General features: G+C 43.9%; 1 protein-coding gene across 1 annotated transcript; it reads left to right on the top strand.

The window, feature by feature from the left end:
• Positions 1–1,584: 1,584 nt before the first annotated feature.
• On the top strand, positions 1,585–24,333 carry Ypel (Yippee-like). Its single transcript, XM_084598666.1, has 5 exons — positions 1,585–1,914; positions 15,540–15,822; positions 20,831–20,874; positions 22,484–22,592; positions 23,268–24,333. Exons 2-5 carry the CDS (start codon positions 15,721–15,723, stop codon positions 23,355–23,357), a joined length of 345 nt encoding a protein of 114 aa, XP_084454792.1. The 5' UTR covers positions 1,585–1,914; positions 15,540–15,720; the 3' UTR covers positions 23,358–24,333.
• Positions 24,334–25,399: the final 1,066 nt, after the last annotated feature.

Here is a 25,399-nt window from a genome sequence, read left to right as displayed (position 1 = left end):
GCCGCGTAAAAGCTTCAGAGCAGCGACGACATGCGCGCCTTCTTGCGTGCGCTATCAAAACTCAACTTTGCATTATTTCACTCCTTGTCGGCGAGAGAGCAGCACAATACAAGTCTGTATTAAGCGGTGTGTTTAAATCACGGTTTAAATTATAAGCCGTTGTCTTCTGCTTTTGAGCGTTAATTTAATTCTACATAAACGTTGAGTGTTTTTTATCAAAGTGCAGTATTTATTCATTCATTAACCTTTATTCAAAGTGCAGCATAATATTTGTGTGCAGTTTTGTTTGCACCCAAAAGGCGGCAGCACCACACTACAAATTTTCGAACGCCTTTCGAACTGCGGGAGCAGACGACTCGGCAGTGTACGCATTTATGCAATAATTACCTTAAACACAACGCTAGCTGCTCTCTAAAATTTGTTCTGAATTGAGTTTAGAAAGTGGATATATCCGACGACGCATTAAATTCACCAAAGTAGAGTGCTATATTGACTGCATTCGTTAATTTGAAGCTGCAATGCCCTAAAACACGTGTTCGCATAACAAAGCACTAACGTTTGGCGCCAAAACTACGCCGAGATCGCGAAGAAGCTGTTTTGTTTTTTCATTTTTTTTTCTTGTCGTTGTTACACAGTGCATGGGATTCGATCTTCGGCAAGGTAAGTAACAACAATGAAGTACGAGCCAGTGGCTTAGCTAGTTTTGTGCATGAGCGACAGGATATATGTTTTATTTTCATTCTTATGGACATAAAGGTATTGTATATAAAATAGCAGTGCCTACAAATTCGTGCGCGTGCCCTGTCCCTCAATGAAAGGCTGCCGTTCATGGTCGTGCAAGGAAAAAACCTAGGAGTGCCCAAACGGCTTTTTATGAATGGCCCCGCACAGGAGGGGGGCGATGGAGCAAGGGGGAGCGGTAAACGCTGCCGCTTCAAAAGAACGGTTCCTTTTCTTGCCCTCCCGCCATGCGTGTACACCTATGCGCCCATCCGCTCCCATACTTGGTCTTGCTTTGAGCGCGCACCGACAAAAGAGGAAGTACACGCTCAAGATTCACGGTTCGCGAAGCGGCAGGCGGGTTTGTCACGGCTTAGGAGAGGGAGAGAGGTAGGAGCGAAAGAAGGTGAGCGCCCGGGGCTCCTGAGCGAACGCGCGGCTCAGAAGCCGGGAAGAGGCGCAGATTAAAGAAGAGAGAAATGGAACCAATGATAAATGCACCATGAACAACGAAGCAAAAGCGCAGCCAAAGGAAAAGGAAATGGTTTCTGCCACCGCCGTCGTAGCTGCACCGCCTCCACTCCCTCCTCCTGCTTCTTCCAACCCCTGCGCGGAGGCGCGAACATTGAACCCTTCCAGCTATAGGACGGAAAAGGGTCCTTCCCGAAACTGCACACCGATCCGCGAGCAGCAACGAGCGCGTGTCCGGTGAGCTCGCTCCCCACCACCGCGACCGAACAGGGGGAGGTGGCTCTCTTTCTCGTGAACGATGATGCCTCCTCAGCTGGTTCGTTTCTCCTAACCACTGGCACCACGAAAAACAACTTGTTTGAATTCTCCGAAAATAAGGCGCCCTCGGCGAGCGAGCAGGTCCTGCGCGGTTCCCCCGCGAGCGGCTCTTTCGCCCGAGGGCCAATGCCCTGCTCTGCGACGGCCCAGAGCTCCCAGCGGCAGCTCCCATTGGCTGCTCCGGCCCGTAGCGTCGCCGAGGTCGCTGTTTGTTGCCTGCGCCGAACGGGCCCGCTTTGACACGCATCTGCGCAATCGCTCGCGTAAGGAACAGCTGGTTGTCGCCTCGCGACCAAAACAACGCAGTGTCTCCTGCTGAAAACGGTCTTTGTCAGTGCCCAAATCGCCGGGATACGCCGTCTCGCCTAGCGACCACCCATGGATTTACACTCGGACAAGCGGCTGGTAAGCGAGGGTGCTGATGGTCCGAGCGAGCTTTCTGTTTACGCGAGGACCGAGCTCGTACTAGCGGGTCTTTGTTTGGCTTTGCGGCTGACCTTTGTCTGGTGTGGACGACCAGCGCCTTGTGCGATGCTTGTGATCGGCAGAGTGATCTTGGAACTTTTTGCCCACAGCCCCGGGCCACCACGATCAGGGCCACGGTCGCTCTAGCCTCGGGAGGGCGAAACCGTTGCTTCGAGGATGGTCACCCCTCGTTTTCTTTGTTTTGTAATCCCTTCAGCAGTCCTACTGTATTGTATTCGATGCCCTGGCTGCGTACGATGATTAGGGAACCCGTTTGGCGACTGCGGTGATTCTGTCCCTTGCGACCGCTTTCTACGCGGTCTGCTTTGTTGCAGTTCCGGATATCTGCGTATTATGCAAACGTAATTACGCCCGCGTCGTGAGGCTTTTGCTGTCGCTGTCCGATTTTGGGGACACAGCTCGGACCGTTGTGTTTCAGACCGGCCGCAATGCTGCATTTCCGCGTTGGAAACTCCGATCTAATTTTGGTCTTGCCTTGGCGCGAGGAAGCACAAAAAGGCCGCGAGTCGTCTCGCGACGACTCGGTCATCCTTTGTGTGCGCGCATTCTCTCGGGTGATCGTGAACGTAGTTCGCCAGAAATCCGCGACGCAGTTCATTATCTTATTCAGAAATAGCGCGAATGTTTCTGCTTCTGGCAATCTTCTTTCTCGCAATAAATGCCGTAGGTCGCGGTTTCAAGACAGCTCCTTGCCGCCAACGCTGGCGCGTTGTTCCACCACGATCTCGGTCCTCCTTTGTTGCTAAGTGCCCGCTTTGCGTTTCTAACTGCGGATTTCTGCTGATGCCTTGCTTGAAACGTTGTGGCTGCGCAGCGTTTAGATGGCTGTCTTTTCGCAGGTGTTAGCGGGATGTGCTGATTTCGGATTGCACGCTTTGAGGCGGAAACTAATGGGCAGAGCACGTCCATCAGCTGACGCTCATGATCGGCTCGTCTGCTGTTCGTGCGTTCCATTTGAAGGCGCTCTCATTGTGTCACCTGGAGCGTACCTGTACGAGCAGGCGCTCAAAGGTGACAGAATAAACACAGGAAGCCCGCTGTGGCGAGTGCCTGAGCCGAGCGACGTAGCGTGAAGTTTGGATACGCGTTCGTTATCGGCGATGCTGAGCATCTCTTCCCGCTTGGCGGACGATAACTGTTCCGCGTCGCAGTTGCGGTCCGCGAGGCCTGACTGCTCGTGGTGGCCAACCTCTAGGGGTGTCTAGACAAGGCTGCACCAGAGTACGAAGAAAACGAACGTGCACTCATTCGTTTGCATTTTTTTTTTTTTTCCAGAATGTTGTCTAGGCCTAATGATTTCGGACCAACCGTGCAGCGCATTGGCGCGTGCGCGCTTTAGGTGTGTAGTCCGTTTGGCTTTACCTGGAATCGCGCACCTGACTCGTGATATAGTTTCACAACGTGACCGACGTTACGGCACCTGCTCTGTGGCGCTGAATCACGCCTTCGACACAGGCCACAGCAGACAGCCGACGAGACGTTATTTTTTTTTTTTTGTTATCTTTTTGTTCTGTGTTCTTTACCCCCTTCGCAGTCCGCGAGCGTCGCCAACTCGCATGGGGCGCGCCAACTACTACTGTTGCAAACTGTGTCCGTGATGTAACCTCTGGCGAATCGTGTTCCAGCGTTGCAGGGGAAACCGTATGATTGTCCGCTGTAACTTTACTCGTTGCTAGCACCCTCAGTGCCTATCGCACAGAGCTTGCCTAACCGCGACACGTGAGCACATGAATGCGCATATCGCCTGCGCTCCACAGACGTGCAGGCTGGGCGCGCAGAGCAGACGTCTGCGTGGGGAGAAGCTGGCGCCCCTTTGTTGCTTCCCAAGACGCTGCATGCGCTCCTAACGGTCGTTCCAGCACGTGGCCTAGAGCACCGAGGCGGGGAAGGGCTCGTAGCAACAAAAATCTTGTGCAACATCGGGGTTGGTGTAGATGTGCGCGCGTTACTGGGCACGTGTGTGTGTGCGCGCGCGCTTATGGCTTAGTAGCCGTGGCGTGTTTCACAGACGGTGTTCCCGGTCGACCGTGCGCCCGTTTCCTGGGAAGCGACGTTGCCCCGTGTTTACTTTGGGAACGTCGCGCGTGCGCCCTGTGTTGCCATGTCCGGAAACTGCTTGCTGTTGCCGAATGTGCGCTCGATGAGGTCACGTAGCGTTGAATTTCACGTGTATGACTGGCTTGCGATTCTAGGCTCAATGTATAGTTTATCAGCACCTTCCAATTTTAAAAATAAAATTACTCTCGTGTTCCTGACGTTCAGATCTTATTCGCGAGTTCAGTGCCACTGCAGTGATGTGGAGATGGCGGCTATATAAATTCAGATGCAGAACAGTGCAGTATATGGAAGCTAAGGAAACTGAATGTAAACCGATATGAATTAACACTGCTTCTGTGCGACTGACACACTTGATTTCACAGCAGACGTGACTGATGGTGTGCATTTTGTGTCTATGTTCATTAGCTCAGTGTCACATATATTGGATGCCCCTTTACTCAGAATTCTATCCATATTAACCTTTGTAGATCTTTTGGCTGTATCCTTATTGAGAGAAATTTGCAGGTTTGGCTCATGCAAATTGCATATTTTGGCTTTAAAGTAAAATTTTCTTTCCACGTAAACACTTAGCTTTATATGTAATTAAAAAAGCACAACTGCATACATTTGTTTGTTGCCTTGTGTGGCACTGTGCTTCCACTTTGAACTGCAGCAAACATGTGATGATGATCTCATCTCACTTTCCATTGTCTGGAAATTATTTCTTAGCAGCAGCTGTTATAGAGCCAACTACGAAAACACAAAGAGAGTCTCATCTCATTGTTTGAACGCTGATATTGCATGCAGCATTTGGTGTGCATTTGATGCACTGCCTGCCAGCTATCACTGTGCTAGGCACTCATTGCTATTGATAGTTCATGACAGTTGCAAGCTGATAGCGCCGTCAGGGGGAGAGGTTAGTTTCCTGTATGAGAGCCTGCACTTGTTGATTAGGAGGCACGTTTACACTCTGCCTTCTTGGCTGCTTCACGTGCCAGCTGGCCATCGTCATGCGTGCAGACAAAAAGTGCCAAAAGAAGAGCCTTGAAGTGAAGCTGGTCAGACTCTAAACAGAAGCTGTTTACATTGGCTGAAGATGTTCCTCATAGGACTGTAGTCGGGGCTTTCGGCTTTCCGATTATGTTCCCTGTTACTTGTCTGTGACCTGTCTCAGGTTTGTTGCTTGGCAGTTCGTTCAGTGGTGAGGCTTGCAGGAAAGTGCATTCATTGTGGGAGGCTGTGTTCATTTTGAGCTTTTAAATGTGGACACATTCATAATATATGCTAAAAGAAAAATTATATATCTACACAAAATATTTAGTTGCATTTTTAAAAAATATTATTGCTTATAGCCTCAAAGCATTAAAGAGGTTGTTAAAGAGGGTTGTTAAATAAATGAGAAAAGGTTTGTTTGTTTTCTTGTCTGTAATGCTACGTAAACATACGTGTACTTGGATAACCGCATAAAAGTTCAGTAGGAAGAGGGCAGGGAGATCAGATTCGTAATGCTGTCGGAGACATGGTACCAAGACTGCTGCAATATGTTTTAATTGCGGTGTTATGAAAATTTTTTTCTTAACTACGCAAATAGAATGGTTGGGGTATCTCTCTATGATGCTGCCCACAAGCAATGTCGTTCTGACAGATTTTAGCAGCACAATAACTGAAGGCTATGAAGTGTAATGTTTCGAGGCAGGGTTGAAATACATGTCCCGCATTGTTCTCCTATTCATAGCATTGTACGATTTATATACTTTTTTTTTAGTTATTAGCTTGTAGCTCTGAATAAAAGTGTGATCCAGTTTGGGGGGAGATTTCAATACCAACATTTTAGAACAAGGCACTCTTGTCTAAAATTTTAACATGCTGTTACTCTCGTCTGGTTTTGTCAATTTAATTAAAACGGCAAATATACTTGGGGATAGCCTGCATATGCAGCCAAGGTTACAGGAGTGGAGCTTTGTTTAAAGTGCATATCCGGCCTAGTTTCAATTCTGCCTTGACATTCAAGCTGTCCAGCTACCAATGACGCTAGAATGTGTTGTCTTATGTCACTGTTGAACTGCAAGAGCATAAATCAGCGACTAATCAATAGTCCGCACAATGTATGTACATTGTCGAAATAAGCGCATTGTGAAAACATATAGGCACCGGCAGGCAAATGCCGCTCGCCTACTCTTGTTAGGTATCAACCCATGCCAGTAATTTCAGATGCCTGGGTGTTAATTTTTCATATATCTTAAAATGGAATGCTCATATTAATAATATTACTGGAAAAGTATTTTGCAAACTTAGCTATCTCAAACGAACCTTAAAAGATGTCACAAAGGAATGTAAATTAACTGCTTACAAATCACTAGTTTGACTGATCCAGGAGTATGCTTCAACTGTTTGGTCCCCTCATCATGCGCACGACATCGACCGTTTAGAAGCGGTAAAAAGAAAAAAGCAATCCGGTTCATCTTCGGCCGATACAGTCACAACTTTTCATCTTCACATGTGCACACTTTATCATTGCAAACGTTAGAACATAGGCGCGCATGTGAACGCATCATTATGCTGCACAGGAGGATCGTTCACATGTCATCTGGCATCCAGGCACCCTTCTTATTTGAGTCCTCAAGCGCACGTGCAACCTGACGGAACCACCCATTAAACATTGTTTTTTTCAACCCACATATAGACTGCTTCAAATTTTCTTTCTTCCTGCTAACTGTTGAAATTTGGAATCGATTTGATGGCTCGCTTTGCTCATTGCCAATTAAAGAGTTCATTGTTCAGTTGCCTAACAATTTGGCCTGTTGATCTGTATTCAATACTTCTATCTTATCTATTTCTATGCTACCTACTCCTACTATGTCTCTTCTCCAAAACAGCAGTATTTGTAAATAAAATTTGCCAACAGGTGGCACGGTTATCGACATGTGCATTGCTTGTTTATACTTTTGCTGTACTGGCTAGCGTTGTACTATAACTGGATATACTGACTAGCATTGTACTATAACTGGATGTAATAATAATGCTAATAAATTGTAAGGATATACTATCTGCGAGCGAAAAGTTTCAGGAGGGTACTATTTTCTGCTGTGGAGGGAGCTGGTACGTTTTGGCGCTGTATAACTTTTGCCACATAGCCCCAGAAAGTTGTCCCCAAGTATCCACATTTGCTACATTAGACTTTTTCTTAACTAGTATTGAAGCACAGTAGCATCTGATGTGAGCCAAATGTCTTATTTTTGCTAACTACCAAGGTGAGGTCTTGAAGTATGGTAACAAAAGAGTCTTTCTTAGTGCAGCATATTTCAGGCTACATCTTGAAGTCGTTGAAATGTGACATTTTACGACATGGTCACTCACCTATTACTGTGAGCATAAAAAATGACAGGATTCCACTTAGCTTTGCTTAATAGCGAAAGCCTTTCCTCTTTGTTCTCTCTTGCCTCTTGTCATCTTCCTCTGTCTTGCGTGTTTGTGTACTTGTTATAATTTCATTGTTTTCTTTTCTTCGCCTTCGTCATCAGCGACATTGGAATCTCGGGACTCTTCTTCTCAACATGAGAGATTGAAGGCCCAGCTTTACAAAAGGGGAAATTATGTAGATGTCAGAACATGTTGCGACGTCTCGCGGACATGTCTTGCTTATTCAAGATACTCGGTATGAGCTTTTAAAAAGGCTTTCACCTTAAAACAGAAAATGTTGCATATTGAGCTTTTATTCGGCAAAAATACAGATTTGAATCGGAGGTCCCAGTAACTACTTCCGGGCAACATTTTATTGCAGCCAAGGCTACGAGAGCGGAGTTTTCGTCACGGTGTTACTGCACCTTCTAGTTCTGGCATATCTGACCTCAGGTACGGTTTCAGTTTCAGCCTCATCTTTACTTGAAATAATGGCTTTCGAGCTGGCAACAATGCAGAAATGTTTTTCTTTAAACTAGTTAAGGTCTAAGGGAACACAAATTCGGGGTAATGAATATCATGCTTTATGTACAATGCCGAAATGAGCGCATTGTGAAAGGATACAGAAACTGGCCGGTAGATATTGCACAAAGAGCTGACATATGCTTTGGGAGATTCCTGGTAGATGGCGCAGCCATCCTTTTCTATTGCGTCGTGTACTGATTTTAAAATGCACTAACGTTGTACTTGCTTGTATTGTAGTACAGTCTTGACGTAATAATAACATTAGCATTTCCATTGCGGTATAATAGCACAATCCACGAAATTTATCAAGAGACTGTATTCTGCTGCGCAGTAAGCTGGTGTGTTTTGGCTCTGCAGCTTTGACTACATAGCCACAAAAAGTTGTCTGGGAGTATAAGGCCGCAGAGACCTACAAGCAGATGAAACACTGTGGCTAAGCAAGTTTTTGAACAGAAAGCGGCAATTACAAGACCTCTGAACGCAATAGACATCTACACTGATGCTGTAATTAGTGTATGGGGTGGGTCTGTGCACCAAGTGCCCCAACACAATGGGCAGTACATGCCTCCTACCTTGAGGCTTAACTCTACACACTAACTTGCTTGATATATGGGTAGCCATCAATACCATTACGACCAACACACACTATGTTGTATGATTATTATCATACAACATGGAAATGATTATCAAATTCTTACAGACTCGTGCACAGTAATAGCAGAGCTGACAGCACCGACGACAGAGAATGGTGTGGGCGACGATATCGGGAAGAGGTTGAGGTGTGTGCAAAAGATGTTGGGACAAAAATCTGAATTTTATATACATACTGGCACGGATGGGGTGAGTGCCACTGCATATGTGACCACGGGGGAGGGCTTGATCGCAGGTACTCCCTGCTGAAGCTGATAGACAGAAATCCCTACAGGAAAATGTTTTATCTGAATGCTCCTCTGGCAGAGAACTGGTGCATGTCCATACCAAAATTAAAAAACAACATCAGGCATAGTTTATTGGAATCGACACTAGCGTTAGTTTTTTATTCTAAGGAAGAGTTCGCTCGATCCCAAGAGAACAAAGTAATAGGAAATGCAGCTGACACTCCGCATATAATTAAGTCACAAGTGGTTTCTCGGCAGGCATGAAAGACACAAGAAATTGCATTGCATGTCACCTTGACACTGAATACATAAATTCAGCATATTCTACGTGACTACTTGTGCATCCAAGCACACCACCAGGTATGATCTAGCACCGCAACACAATATGCCATTGTGGCAGAGGGCTATTGGCTTGCTTTGAGTTATGTGAGAGAGGTTATTTAATGTTGCGCAACCCTGAAGGACATGAAGAACCAAGTAATTGCTTCTTCACTTACTTCCCCATCCATCTTGACTCCCAAATGATGGTCGAGATTCATTGCAGTGAAGGATTCATTCATTCATTCAGTCTAGCAGTTCTTATATTTTTCATCTCAAAATATTGAAGCATTCTAGAAAGATAATGAAGCCATGAACACGCATACATGATAAAAAACAAAAATTAATGTTACTATTTATTTCTGCACGTGTGTTTAGAAGATACACTAAAATGCTTCATACAATTAAGAAACAACTCAAACATTTCATAAGGTTATAACTATGGGCTATGAATAACAGCTTGCCGATGTTACATATGAACACCCCTAATATTGCCTGAGAAATCATAAATCAAGTAGTAGCACACTGGCTATTTCCATGTCACTGAAGCATTAACCTTTTCTTTAAATTGGGAGAACAGGGTGATATTCATAAAATTTTTCGCTCATAAATTTGGAAATTACTTTATTGCAGCACATAGTGTACCTAATAGAATTTTTTCTTTGACTAATTTAAGGAAAAGTAGTATATCTCGCTTACGAAGGAAAATAAATCTCTGAAAAGATTTAAGAAATACATACACAAACTTACAGTACCAATGAATGTAAATCCAGTCAGGAAACGGAAGAACAAAAATTCTGGAGTGTTCATTTTGTGCATGCGAGAAATGAGTTCATGGAGCTCTTCAGGCTTTCTGCTCAGCAAAAACAAAAATAATAAAGACTGGAAATTCAGCATGGTCAGGCCAAATGCAAACTATACATGTTGGTATCTCAGTTTTGGGTTTGTATGTTTTTATTACCATGCAATTGTAATATATACCACAGTATATGGGAGACTACCTGGCATACATATAAAGCCCAACTTTAACTCAGCCGCTTGAGTATGCTTGCATGACCCAGGAGTGATGTGTCTGACTCTGGATCTAATATGTGCCTACTAAGATAGCAGCTCTTGCCGATTCATGCGGTCTTGTGACATCGCACAAAATGCCGACACAGAAACAACTGTGTTGCACGGGCGTTGCTGCTGCAGGAGCGTAGGCATTTCAGACATCACAGAGTAGCCCAAATTGCAGAGTGAACAAGTTCAAAGATATAAAAAATTGTGGGGGTTAAAGCATGGCTTGAACCTAGTGATAGAGTGAAAGCTGTGAGTGCTACGATTTTTTCTGCGGACAACTGGATTTAATGGGACGCCGTCGCAACATTCGAACGAACCTTCTGTCCTAGTAACTCGCTGTTGTCCGCCTCTACCAGCTACCGAGTTATCTGTCTTCTTCTTCTTTTTTTCTTTTTCCTCCTCTTCTATTTCTTCTTTTTTCTCTCCTTTTTTTCTTCTTCGTCTTCCATGGTGCCATGCGCAGTGTAGCTACAAAAAAAGAGTGGTTGTCTGCAGCACTTCAGGTTAATCTGCAGTCTTCTTCTTCTTCTTCTCTTTCGTCTTCCACGGTGCCACGCCGACGGCTTGAAAACCTAGCACAGTGTAGCTTTCGCTACAAAAAAGAGTACTTGTCTGCAGCACCTTAGGCTAATCTGCGGTGCAGTGCCAATGTCGATCCCGGGCTGTCTTGCAAGAAACTGTGCCCACTACACTGCTAGTGGTACACAACTGTTCGGAATAGTCCTAGTACCTTTGGAGAGGCCTGGAAAGCTGTGAATCCCCTTGTCAATGGTGGAAACAAAAGCCACCTGTTGATAGCTTGGACTGGGCTTGCACAGTCATCTTTCTCCGAACTAAAAAAGATGAATGGGCATCGTCACTTTGCGCATGCAGTACAAAGTTGAGTATCGACAGTTCTTCAGATTAGCTTTGAAATCACAATACTAAATACTACCATGCTTGGTTGCTGAGCAGGTGCAATGTGAGGAAAGGACGCTACTTTGGGCGCCACGCTTGCCTTGTTCTGTGTTGGCAGGTTTTGTGGGATGCTTAGAAATGCTTTCTCATATGGTTGATGAAAAAGAAGATATTCCTAAACTGATGTACGATCTTTTTGTAACAAGCTGAATGGGGCATTTTGTCATCATTCAGACTGAACGATTCCTGTATATGCGGTAAGCAAAGAGCTAAAGAACTGCAGTATAGTCACTGCTTCATCATTTTAATTCAATATAACCCCGGCGCTAGCCTGCTTGGAGAGTAAGAAATGACTATGAATGAAGGAACTAAAATATCGCTACTTTTGTATGCCTCACATGACCTAGCTGAACCGCTACGCCGTGGCGACTGTTGGCTGTTGAAGCAAAAAGTTAATTACGCTGTATTCAAAAGCAAATGCCCAAAGGCATGCAAAGAGCAATAGAAGAACGACGGTCTAATATCTTTTATGTCATTAAAGAGAGCAAAGCAAAAGTCTGCGTGAACTTTATTCAATTTAAGGAAATAGGCCACTCCCACTGAATCCTATACATTACTGTGTTCTGGATGGTAGTTGAATTAGAAAAATTGGCTCATGCTGGGAGAAGGATTGCAGACATCAGAAAAAAAAGAAAAAAAAAAAAGGCATAGAGGCTGCTTTATCCATATTGTTACGTGGTGGCATGACAAGCGATGGAACACGGCAACACAACAGAAACAGAACGACGTGATGATGGCCTAGCTCGAGCACTCCGCCCCGCGCCACTGCCCGCTTTGTCATCTTCGTAGCAATATTATAAAAACAGGCTGATCCTGGCTGCGGCAGCCATATTTCAATGGAGGCAAGATGCAAGGTAAGCATCCTGTGTGCTGTGCAATGTTATTGCATGTTAAAGATCCCCAGGTGATCAAAATTATCCGAAGCTCTCCACTATGTGCGGCACTGATTGCAATATGAGCACCTTACATACCAAATCTGTGTCCTTTGGCGATTCGAATCCCATTTTGTCACTATTGTATAATTGGGCCTTCATAAGCTTTGCTCAGGAGGCTGATAAAAGAGGCCGGAAGCTGCTGAGGCCCCACACAAACTACTTTTGATAACAAACATGCACTTGATTTTATACACAGACACATTGCATGATGCCACAATGAGGAGAAATAAATTGAAACTTCGAATATACCACATGTTTCCTCCTGTTAATTTCAGCTGTAGATATTGCTGACTTGCTTTCAGTTTCTGTAACCCACGCTTCTCTCATACTCTCTTTCAGTGTAACTCCTGAGTCCTGTCATTTTCTATAGCTGTAATGCATTTCATTATTTGCAATTTAATTTCAAGCCTTTTCTTTAGCTTCTGAGATTGATGCTGGGGAATGGCACACCATTTTCATCTGCAGGCTGCTCCATGTAACCTTGGGTGAACAGAGGAAATATATGTACAGACAGAGGCATTGGCTTGCTAAGCCTGTGCGAGTTCATTATAGTTCAACTGCACCTAAGTTTATTTTATTTCTATTTTTCAAAGAATATAATGGCAATCATTAATAGAAGTGAATACTCTTAAAAACCTTTCTTGTGTTCTCTTTTTCTCCATTAGGTGAGCTTTAAAATGTGCCCTATATATAAATGTCAATGATTGGACGGTGTATATTTCAGTAAGCTTTGGTTCACTGTAGCCCTTTACGCATGCTGTATTTGGGGATGCAGTGCTCTTTACAAGTGATGTAATGCCTTCTTTTTATAATGTGCTTACATTCCTGTTGTCCAAGAGGGCATTTTGGCAGGCTATATAGTTTATCCATGATGCTGAGTGAGGGTTAATGTGTCCTCGTCTGTTGTACGCTGTTCATTCCTATCATGTGCTATACCGAAGTGCCCAAACTTTACGTTACTAAATGAGGGAAGGGAGGCAGGGACATTGCAAGACTACACAGGCGCTGAATTGTGTTCATTGTCAGGTTAAATGTCCCCTTTGTCAGTGAGCCTAAGCTGTTAACTCGATGCCTGTGCAGTCCTGCCACATCCACGTCTGTAGCGCTTTTTCCCACACTTGACATTCCTGCAGTATTTAACTTCACGTGCTGCACTCTGGCCCAACAAAACTGGTTTACTGGAATGGCACCTAAATGGCACAAAGTAGCATAGGCATTAGGTTTAGCATTTGTTTCTGAAAACCCAAAAGCCTCATTGGCTTTGCTCGCCACATGTCCATTGTGTCATGTTTGTCTCCAGTTTTCTGAAGTCTTTGGAGATGGTTGGCCTTTGCCCTGTTGATTAGAGGGCGGTTTTATCTCTGCCTTGTCTAACACTAGGCGTTTCTAGGTGGCCCAAGACATGATTCTCATGTCCAGGAGACAAAGTTTTCGTTATTGAGGATGCAGAGCTAAACGCTGTGCCAGTTGGACATGGCCAACAGAGGCCGCCATATTTCTTGCTGAGTCTCGGAAGGAAAGCCATTGTCCCCAAGGCAGAACATTTTTATCCTCTCATTGTAAGTTACACATGTTTATTGGTCCTTTAAGCTGTCCGTGGAAGCTGAAAACGAATACCCATTTTCTTGTTTTGAATTATCTTCCAGTTTTGAACTAAGCTGAAAAAAAACAGATTTTCACTTCCTATAACTTGGATCTTATGTCCCTTCTTGCAGCTGTTCAGCTGTTGTGGAAAGGGTATTTTCGAGCCCACTTCATTCTCCAGGAAAATATATTGTTATGGTAGAATCGAGGCCACTAGTCACTACACACTGTTGTAGCAATATATCAAACACTCTTTGGGGCTGGACCTTTGTATGGTGGGGCTACATTTCAAGCTTGCTGTCTGTATAAGAAAACTTTCGCTGTTTAGCCTGATGCGGTAACAAGGCACACGTCACAAGTGCAGCGCTGCTCAGCTAGATAGACCTCACTCGAACGTGCATATTTGCGATTTTCATGAAATAGACGCTGTGAACTAGTCCTAGAAGTGTAGAAGAACGGCTGATTGGGCGAGTTGGTGAACCATGATGGACAGTAATGTATAGTGCGCAAAAAGACGAGACAAAGAGGAGAAGTGGACAACGACGGCGCCGTCGTTGCCCACTTCTCCTCTTTGTCTCGTCTTTTTGCGTCGTTGCCAATCTGCGCCGTCGTTGTCCACTTCTCCTCTTTGTCTCGTCTTTTTGCGCACTATACATTATAGTCCTAGAAGGACTGACGTGCGAAGAAGCGTCGTTTACTCAGTTGCTGACGTGGTTTACCAGTACATCCAAGCATTGTGGGCAGAGTTTTGCTGCTTAAGTATTTCTTGGGATAATTTCTGCGTGGATGTCTTTAAACGAGATAGAAGGGCCACTGAGTACAAGTGCACATTTTTGCTGGTGCCAGGGCACTGCATGGAGGTTTCCACATGCAGTAAAACGCTCGTAGAACCTTGAGAGCACGGTTTTTATCAGGCAGACAGCCTGATAGCTGTTAAAACATGACTTACCTGGCCATATAATGATGGGACCATACGTGTTAAAAAGTCACCGAGCAAACGTGACTAACAGGCATATTTTAAGCATGAAAAGTTTTGACGCGATGGCGTTTAAGGCCTCGTTCACACTGAAAATCTGGTGTCGTTGACCGGCATTGATGTTGTAATCGAAAAATCATGAGCATGGTGCTGGCAGGCGATAGCTGGCAACTGATATGGCCGAGCACTAACTGGACGTAGGGTTGCCTGACGATACGTTTGGCAGGAGCTGCCAACTCTGGCCTCTTCTTTCACCTGGAAGGGTGATATCACAATCAGCCTGCCAGGACACTAGCATTTACGTTACCCCTAGGGCACGCAGGCACATTCATACGGCTTGGCTAAAGTGGGGTTTTATATGTTGACTGGTAGCTTACGCTATCGCTTCATACCGATCCAGGCGTCTGGGCGGCGCCTTTCATTTGACACTTCTTCGAACGCCGCACCACACAGCCTACAGAAGCAGACGCAGTAAAACCAGAAATCAGCGAAGTTTCAAGCAAAGGCTTTTGCCTTATCACTCTTTAGTGGTCCAAAATGCCACACAAATTTTCTGCCATTCTGAATATTTGCTTATTCTTTAGGTCGACTATAAGTCGACGATACACCGACTATAAGTTGACAATAAGCCAAGTGAGTCAGCCACGAGTCAACTCACTCGGGCTCACTCACACCCACATTTGGATCATGATTTTCACCCGTTCACAAGTGGGCCATGTTTTACCCTTGCAAAAGTACGAAGTATTGTTTACGATTATCGCTGCTTGGGCTAGTGTTCTGTCATCCAGTTCCATGTTGGTTTCCTCCTGTGCCCGTCTTGCGGGAAGAACTTGGGCCGCATCTGCAAAGCCGTCTGTCTACCTTGTTGCACAGATACAGTAGCCCTGGTTTGGCCCACGCTGCGGTTCTCCAGAGCCCTGGCCGTGGGAAGGTGCTCCACCACTAGCGGCAACAGCAGTGCGGGGGGGCCCCTTGGCTCGCAGGGAGGAGGAGGAGGAGGGTGGAGGTGGGAGGAGCGGCTTGTAGCAGCACCTTGCAGCTGACTGGGGGCAGCATGGTGAAGACTTTCCAGGCGTACTTGCCCACCTGCCATCGCACCTACAGCTGCATTCACTGCAGGGCCCACCTGGCCAATCACGACGAGCTCATCTCCAAGGTGACTACTCATTCTGTTCTTTTTTTTTACTTTTTTTTTTCAACAACTTGGTTAACTCATTCAATACTGGAGTACTCTGAAGGGTCGGCCCATTGTACAGTTGTCATCAATCTTGTGTACTGCGCTCGATCGGGCAGTGCGCATCACGCAATATAAGCTGGAATCGGAAAGCAGCCAACTGTTCCCGGACAAAATTCTCGCACTCACCTTCTTTGCAGGCCTGTGCGAATCTACTTCCGTACAAGCGTTGCCTCTAAAAAGTAGAAACTGCAACGAGATGTTGATGCGGTGATTGAGCGCTGCACACAAGGGTGAAACACACTGTGCATGCACAAGTGCAGTAATTGTAGGCCATAGAGATGTAGTGTTCATCTGTTGTCTTAAGCATCTGTGCTTCTGTTTATATCTTTGATCACTTTGCATGCGCTTCATCTTTTCCATGTGATCATTGTCATCTCTTTGTGGCATTGTACTCAGCATGTGGCTGGTGCTTCACGTTGGAATAAATCTTTTGGCTGAATACATTGCTTCGCAGATTGGAAAAAGTTGTCTGTGCCTCTTATATTCTATAGTAGATGTTACTACAGCATCCTTTTCTTCCAGTATTATATCTCTTATCCTTTCCTTACTACAACCTCTTGCTCGCTCGGCATCGCACTGGAATATGTACAGTTTAAGTAAAAATCACAATACACTCTAAAATAGAAGACGTGTGTGTATTTCAAAGGATAATTTGTAGTTGCTCCTATCTGGATAGCATTTCTCGAAAATCTGTTAGTGAATGTAGTGCTACGAAAAAAAAAAAAAAAAAGACATCATGAAGAGTGGATCAGAGGGCAGGTTTGAAATAATTGTTTAAGCAGCCGTGGAAAGTTCAGAGCAAGAAACACAGGTAACTTAATGCCAACAGCAAGCAGCAACATTAAAAGCAGCCCGAGTGTTTGGATGTTGAAGCGGCCTAATGCTCAGATGGAGAATCGGCCTTATTTTCAGTGCTTACTAGAGGCAGTGTGGTATAAATTTTGATTCACCGAATTAAACATTGATGTCTAGTCTAGCTCACTGTGGCCCTCTATCACCTTTATATTGAAGTGTATTTATTCGAAATTAGCATGTTATATTAGGTTTTATGCTTAATGAATTGGCAGGTGTTTAAGCTTACTTGTTGCACAGTAAAGCACCCTTGGTGTAACACCTTGAAAAGAGTGGCTGTGTATCTTTGGCTTATTTTTAACCACATATCCCCTTTTTTTAATAGTTGCTGTTCTTTCTTTGGCTGTCTTCATTCAGAGGTCAGTTAGTGTCCTTGCATCACTGATTTCTCTAACTATGGTCATTCTTTGGTTACACATGGAGAATGTATAGAGTGTTGTAGTTTGCAGCTTCTGACAATAATTGTACCCTGCCTGGGATTCGCATTGTGAAAAGTGAACATCGCTATTTGTCCGCGTTTGCGGAGATTCTGTCATACATCCTCTTTTCGTTGATAACACAAAATAAAGCTTAAAATAGCGGGTTGTCATTTAGTTTGAAAAAAAAAAAAAAAGGTATCCATTTTCTTGCTTTTTCATCTTGTGCTACCCGTTCCCCTCTGTGGGTCGTCTTGTAGAATCCACCCATTGATTTGTTTCTATTCTGTTACATCTAGTCTGCAATAATTCTGTCATTTTTTCATCATGAGTAGTCTAAGAATCTTCTTGTTCATTTATTTGCGTTTTGTCTGCTTTTGCATGCATACACCTACAGTGGTAATTTTCAGACTGTCAAGATTTCTTGCCTCACAGTTATATAAAGCTGTGAATAAGGCTCACTTTAGAGACATAGGGACGAGTTAGGAAGCACACTGTTGCATTACAACGTGCTATACTCATGAGCGGAGGGGTGAGTGGGAAAAGCATTCAACTGCTACATACGGCGGTGTTTTTCAAAAGCCAAAACTGGTCTCTTAATGGGTCACTGGCTTTGAAGTGGACTGGCTCTGCCCACGCCTCTTATATCACCTGGAAGCACAACGCACTCTCTGCTGTGTGTGCTCTCTTCATCAGGGGCAGGAAGTTGAGATCGCAGCATGATAATTGCATGTGCCAGGCCAGCCTGTGAGGATAATGGGGCCTGGCTGTTTCATTGTTTTGAGCTTTATTACCCCCTGTTGCTTTTGTTCATTCTTCTTTCATTGTGATTCTTTGAAACAATTAGGGGAGGAAATGGGAGTGTGTAATTAATCACTGCAAGGCTTCCTGGTTCGCTCTTGCTTTTGTAGGTCAAATTGCATAATGACAGGGAATGGCTGCTTTTTATGGCAAGAAGACTTAGCAAGCCACGTTGATTGTTCTTTCTTTTCATTTTTTTTTTGTATTTTTGCTAGCATATGATAATTTGCAGAGCATTTGGAGCACCTATGGTTCTATTAACAATGCACTGTGATAGCAGTTGAGTGTCGTACAGAGGCTTTTTCTTATATGTAAGTTAGATAGCATTGATTTATTAATGTGAAAGCATTACTTCGCTATGTTAGCAGATTTCTGTCCACAGACCGTGTTAGCAAAATCGTGTCCGCAGCAGTTGTAATTGAGAAGGGGTAGAGGTTAATGAGTGGTGTCAATTGATGAAGGGTGACAAAATATTGTGTCCAAAAATATAATTAGGCCAATAAGTTAATTAGGTAATTAATTGCATGCAAAAAATGTAAAAGTTATCTGCAGTAGTTGTAATTGAGAAGTGGTAGAGGCTAATGCGTGGTGTCAATGATAGAGGGTGATGTAATGTTGTGTCAGAAAAATAATTAGGCCAATAATTTAATTGGGTAATTCATTAGATGCAAAAATGTAAAAATAAAGGCGAAAATGGTCTCATTAGCCAATGGCTTGGTGCCACATTTTAATGCCTCAAATACTAAAATAGTTAATTAAATCAGTCAATTAAGGTGACGTCAAGGATGTGACGCCATGCAACTGGAAGTTGAGCCGAAAAAGTGCATAGGAAGGGATTGACGCGCAATTTGAAAGCACCAGAGACTAAAATGGGTAAGCAAGAAGTGAAGTAATGTGACATAGAGGATATGACTTCACACAATTGGATGTAGAGCTGAAAAAGGGCATAGGAAGGGATTGGTGTGCAATTTGAAAGTACTAAAGACTAAAATGGGTAAACAAGAAGTGAATTATGCAACTAGAAGCAACCAGAAGCAACCAACAGCAGCATCCATGCTTTCACATTACTCCAATGCAGAGTTTGCAGTGCTGTTTAATTTTTTCACACTTGTTTTCAACCAAAAAGCTGGCAAAGAGGCAAAAAAGAAACTTCATTGCTCATTTGGGTTTCCATTTGTACACGGCTGTTGTGGCTACAACTATAAGCCTCTTGTTCTTTTGTACACACTTCCTAAACTTCATTGCTCATTTGGGTTTCCATTTGTACACGGCTGTTGTGGCAACAACTATAAGCCTCTTGTTCTTTTGTACACACTTCCTAAACTTGCGCTTTTGGTGACTGATTTATTTCGCTTAGTAAAAAGCTTTGGGCCACTCTTCTGTTTAATATTTTCTTGCACTTTTTGGCATTTATTATTCCTAGATGTGCTGCAAGGTTGTTAATGAGCTAATGCTATTCCTTTCCTTGGCAGTTAGATCTGGGGCCAGGAGCATGAATTAAGGTCAAGTGCATGAAGTGCTTGGCTTGAGCCACAATTAATGTCAAGTGCCACTTTGGAAAGATCATTGTGAAGGCCTCTCACAGTGGTGAGGGGCAGGGTGCCTTTGACATGCAAAAGGGGAAGGCCAGCTATCTGTTGCAGGAGTCGTGGATCTTCTTACCTCTTTGTCACCACTTAACATGGCAAAAAAAATAAATAAATAAATAAGTAAAAATGGGAGCTTATCATTAGGCCACAACATTTCAGTGAGATCAAATGCAGAGCATTGAGGAGCTATAGTAATGCACTTGGAACGATCATACTTGTATTATCTTAGAAAAAGACAATACAAAGATACAAGGGACGAAGAATGAGCAGGCGTTTGTGATTTGAATTGCTTTGTGAGTTCACAGCTAGTGGCAGGAAGGACACAAAAGAAGTTCTTGATATTTCTCTGGACTGTGTACTGAGTACTGATAGAAGGAAATAATTATCATCAGCTTTGCCTTGGATATCCTTTCTTCTTTCGTTATTATCTTATATCATGGGCTTTTTCTTTATTGACATGTGAAATTAATTGTGTTCTTTTGTTTGGGGACTATTGCGTAGTCAAGGCTCGTGATAAATAGGCACCTGCAGCATGCATCACTGCTTTCTCTGTGTATTAGAAAGTAGTGGCAGTTTGCTGACACAAGCTTTTAAACCATCATCTACACTCTGTGCGGCAAAAATGATGCTTCTAGTTCAGCACACAGAGATTGCCTCTAGACTTCTTAAGGTTTATGATGAGAGAAACAAGAAGTTCTGAATGTTGTGTCATTGTTTCAATGTAGTTGTAGCATATCGTGAAACAATAACAAGATGGTCTTGTTTTCATTGCCTAGCAGCAGGTAGTCTCACCTGTTTCTGTTGCATGCCTGTTCTTTTTATGCTCACCTTCCTGGAATGCCTTTCCACTATGGTTATGATCTGCACAGCGTGACAATAAGTGGTACCATTTTGAGCATGGCATTTATTTATTTTCTAATTGAAGCTCAAAACTTGCTTTCATTTTTTATTATCACAAAGGGTTTTGTTTCTAGAGGCAGATATGTTTGTTCTTTTCTCCAGTGGTGTTTTTTTTTTTTTTTGGCTGTATAATATTTAGTCTTGGTGCAATAGATGTTGGTGGTGGCGCTTCATTTCAGGAGTAATAAGAAAGGATTCTTGGTTATAGTCGTAGTGTCCTAATGGGAAGGGAAACATTTGAGATGTGGAGCAACCTCCATCTATAGAAGTCTCATGTTTATACCGTTTGTCGGAGCATCACAATCAGCTGGAGCGAAAGATTCCTGACTGTCTTGTTGTCCTGATTGTGTTTGTTTATTTCCTCTGCAGTCATTCCAGGGAAGCCAAGGGAGGGCTTACCTCTTTAACTCAGTGTGAGTTCCGTTTGCCCCCTTCCTCCTGAAAAACGTGCAGTTTGATTTGCAGTAGCAGTGTGGTGTGTGCCCGCTACCATTCTGCGCCATGTGTCAAGATCGCAGCGCTGCTTGGAGCGAAATACAAAAACACCGGTCTGTTGGGGTTTTAATGCATGTCAAGGGGATGCTGAGGTCACATTGAAGCTGGTCTGTATCTATAGACTACCACTTTCTCATCAAAAAGAGACGGCTCTTAACTGAAGACTGAGCTCTCTTCTAAGCTAGAAAAGACTAAAAAATTTGATAGTGGGGTTGCCGTTGGGCCGATTTCACAAGCAAATTGCTTTGCGCCAGTGCCACGCTTTTTTGGTGCATATCGCGAGACTAGAATACACCCGCTATATATTTCAAAAATGGTGCTTACTGAGCATTTTTCTGTGCAGTATGTCATAAGTTTGACTAGATTGGTGCGGCCAGACAAGCAATAACACACTGAGAAAAAGCTTTAGAGTCTATTCTTACCGAAATTGAAAATTGGCTAGAATAGACCTCAGTGTTTCTCTGAATTTCAAGATGTCAGAATTGATCCAGAGCACTCAGCTGTTGTGTACCCCACAGCCAACAACACTGATTTGGTACGGGAAATCTCACCAGTCAGGAAACATTTGAATGCTGGAATATTATGCACAAAGTGCGCCACTTGAATGATCAGAACACGCATATTCAGAGGTGATGAGTTAGTTTCACAGTTGGTTTTGTGCCACTGATGCGAAGGTTGTTTTACGTTCATTCTGGTCTCTAAAAATCATGAGGGAGACTATAGGGTCAAGGAGATTTTTATTTATGGAATATTAATAGGCCATTGATAGAACACTGATGGAGTTGATGGTCAAGAACTTTGAGCAACTTAATTACACTTGGCATATAGAGGCATAATATTCAATGCTAAATAAAATAGAAAGCAGAAGAATGGAACCACAGCTACAAAACGTTGCTACTCCTGTCTTTGGTGTGTGTCTTCTGCACAGTTTTCTTTGCGGGAAAAATTGTCCATGCTTGCTGAAGATTATCCTTTCCTGATCACAGCTTTTTAACCTTGAAATATTGGATGCAGTGTTTCTGTTAGCGTGTCGCACTCACGTTGAATAGCAGCAGTTAGACATCTACACTAGCTTTCGAATACAAAACCTTTTAGGCCTTTAGTTACACTGACTATTATTTTGTCACTCATATCATGTTAAGTTTATTAGTTCTTTGTTAGTGTGCTTTTTTCAGCCGCATTCTTTTTTTGATCCCTAGCCACTGGCTGGCTGAAGTTTGGCACACTTCTACTTTCCATTCCTTCTTTATCGGTAACGTCCTAATCCTAATACTTTCTAATCAATTATCTGTAACTAATGGAATAATTAATTTAACTATTGATTGCAAAAACCACGAAAAAAAAAATTCTCCTGTGCTTGCCTTTTGCTGACGATTGGCTTCCTGTTTTTGTGTACTAATTATAGTGTTATGTTCTGTGTAATTTTCTTTGTGAAACCTTGCGGCATACGTGCTGTTATCCACAGCAGATTTATGCACATAATAGATCTCAATGGGTTGCCTTTGTAAATGTGCTGTCTGATTGCAGGGTGAATGTCGGTTGCGGACCAGCAGAAGAACGCTACTTACTCACAGGCCTCCATGCGGTGGCCGACATCTACTGTGAATGCTGCAAAACCACTCTTGGTTGGAAATATGTGAGTCATGGTTCTTTGGTGCGCTATATGTCATGATGATGTCCCGAGTGGATTATTGAAAAGGCATTATGTGTGCCGATGGTGATTTATTCGTTGAAAGCCTGGCATTCTACCTGGCTGTGCCTACAGACTCTACGATGAGGTTATGGAGATGCTTGAGTAAGGGGGGAATGTGGCCTGAAGTTCATGTTACCTGTGTCTTGGCTAATGGGCAAGAGGGTTTTAGTAAAGGCAGGAGCGAAGGGGGGATGAAAACAGTCAATAGCAGATTGTTAAGAGGGGGACCAGTGGGCTCAACTGAAAAGCACCTCATTAACAACTGGAACACAAATCACGGAAAAAAAGCAGGTAAAATTCATGTTGTGAAGCTATACGGTCATTACTATCACAGCCAGTAGTCTCAATGTGGTTATTAAGGTTGCATGTCCTTGACCAAAGTGCATGTCCGGAATGTTGTTCTTTTATGTGCAGATGCGTTTGCAGGAACGTTTGTTTGGGAACAGGTTGTTCTGTATGGTGCCGAAATGGTCAGAGAGCATTTAATAGAAAAAGGTGAATGAGTCACCATGTTTGTTCCCTCTAGTGCACCTCATTTGCTGAGGCAGTGTGTCTTGGTGTAGCCCTCAGTTTGTCACTCGCATCACATTCTTCCACCGGTTTCACTTGTTGCCTCAGGAGCATGCCTTCGAGTCGAGCCAGAAGTACAAGGAGGGCAAGTACATCATCGAGCTGGCGCATATGATCAAGGAAAATGGTTGGGATTGACAACACGCCCCCGTGGAGGAGGAGGAAGAAGATGCGCCGCCGCCACCGCCTGCGTCATCATCGGCCCCCTCCTCCCCCGTGGTGGCTCTCCTCCGCAATGGCCACCCACCCCCACAGTACTTCCCTCCTTTCTGAGGAGCCGCAGAACCACGTCGCCACGATGGCTGCCAAAGCAGGGCGGCCCCAGTTGGATAGGACCGCCCACCTTGCTGCTGCTACGGGAGCCAAGTGTGCCCGGTTACTTGAGTAGTGGACTTTGCCTGCACTTCCCCGACACATTGTCTACTCTGGCACTGACACTGCAACACTGTAGTTTCTTTAATGAGGTGCATATATTTTCTCTGTGTAAGGTCGTAAATGCTAGGGGTAGTTCAGGGAAGATTGAATAGTGTTCCATTTGCTGCAATCCTTGCCGATACTTGAGTCCTTGTGACGTGTGAATTTTTACTTACCCACTGTCGAAACTGAACAGCGGTAAATTGCGATCTTTGGTCATTCATTGCTCAACGCTGCATGTTCAGTTACCACTGGTGAAGCAGGTCTCTTTCAGAACTCGGTGTTATGAGCACATTGTGGAGCTTGGCATCTATGTTTCAAACCATCCGACAGGAAATAGCTGTTTGTTGCATTTGCGATCAGAGGCTTGGCAAAGAAAGTTCTGATCTTGAGCCCAATGCAAGCAAGTGCCCGTTGGTATCTTGGAGTTTAGAGCAGTTTTGTTGACTCCTGCAAAAAGGTTGCAGTGTCATGTATCAGCGTGATAGAGTGTCGGAGAATTGCAGCGAATCTGCAAAGAAATTGTATCGGGAGTGCGAAACGTCACTTTTCTATTGAAAGGACAGTGCTGTGTTTGGCTTCGGCCTTCTCTGTGACAAACTTGCCGTGAGGACTGCGGGACTGTGTTGTCGTGCGATCACTGCAAGAACAGGGCAGAAAGAAGAAGAAGACGAAGAAGCAAGGATTTTTTTTTTTTCAACATTGCACTGTTGGATGATCTGCGGTGTGACAACGGCGAAACTGTACGCAGTGGGCCAGCTGTGAGGACAAATATGCCATTGTTTCATTGACTAGGCATGGTCAGGAACCGCGGGACCTAGGGCTTATTGTTGTCAGAATTTTTTTTACTCATTATTTTTCAGGTTTTAGAGTGTGTGCAAAGCCTTCGAAAGTGAGGGATGGAAAGAAGTGACTGATGTGTGCATGTGTGTGTGTGTGTGTGTGCGCGCGCTTGTATGTGTGAGAGAATAATTTAAACCATTGTCTTCGAATGTGTGAGGAATTGTATGTGTTAATTACACCTTGAATACTACCGTGGAATGTGATGGTAACTGTTTGCATGAATCCTGAGGAGTTCATCTGGGTCACAAGAAGCATATGCTGCTTGTGTAATGTTGTATGTTTGTTTTTGATGATCACAGTTGCGAGTTTCGGCACAGCATTTCTTCTCGGAAGCTTTGCTGGCACTATTTGCGCGTATGTCTGCGTGCTTGTGTGTGTTCTCTTATCTGTGCATTTTTCTCTCTGCATCTTCTAGTCTGCGATTGTTTTGTTTTGTTTTGTTTTTTTAACTCAACATTTACTGAGCAAGTGCTTCCTGCAATGACAACAAAGTTTTATCTGTGATTACATCATTTCTTTCTTGCTTTTTTCTTCCAAAGCATGGTTGCAACTCACGAGGACAGGCCACTTGTGTGGAAAACTGCACATTAGCATTTGTAGTAGGAGAGGTTTGCGGTAAATGTTATTTTTCAAGCTTTCACGTTCGTTTGAGCTCATCACAAATCAAAGCTGATCTTGCCACAATGTTCTTGTTTTGTCATTTTGAATTTATTTCTTGCCCCTACTTAATTAGCACCCCTGACGTGCTCATTGAATCTTTGGAACCACTGGTGTTGATGATCACCTCTTGGCACAGGGGGAGGAAAAGATGTGGATGCTTTCGTCGCTTCACCTGTTTACTGACGGTTTTGCTGTCGTCACTGAGGCAGTTTTTGACAATCCCTCCGCACTTGAACGTGTTCTTGTTCACTTTTTAATTGGCC

This window comes from Amblyomma maculatum, chromosome 3 (genome assembly GCF_055883805.1).
Source record: "Amblyomma maculatum isolate TAMU_Amacu chromosome 3, ASM5588380v1, whole genome shotgun sequence".
NCBI lineage: Eukaryota > Metazoa > Arthropoda > Arachnida > Ixodida > Ixodidae > Amblyomma > Amblyomma maculatum.
Note: the sequence above shows the minus strand (reverse complement) of the source record. Positions and strands in the feature narration are given on the sequence as shown.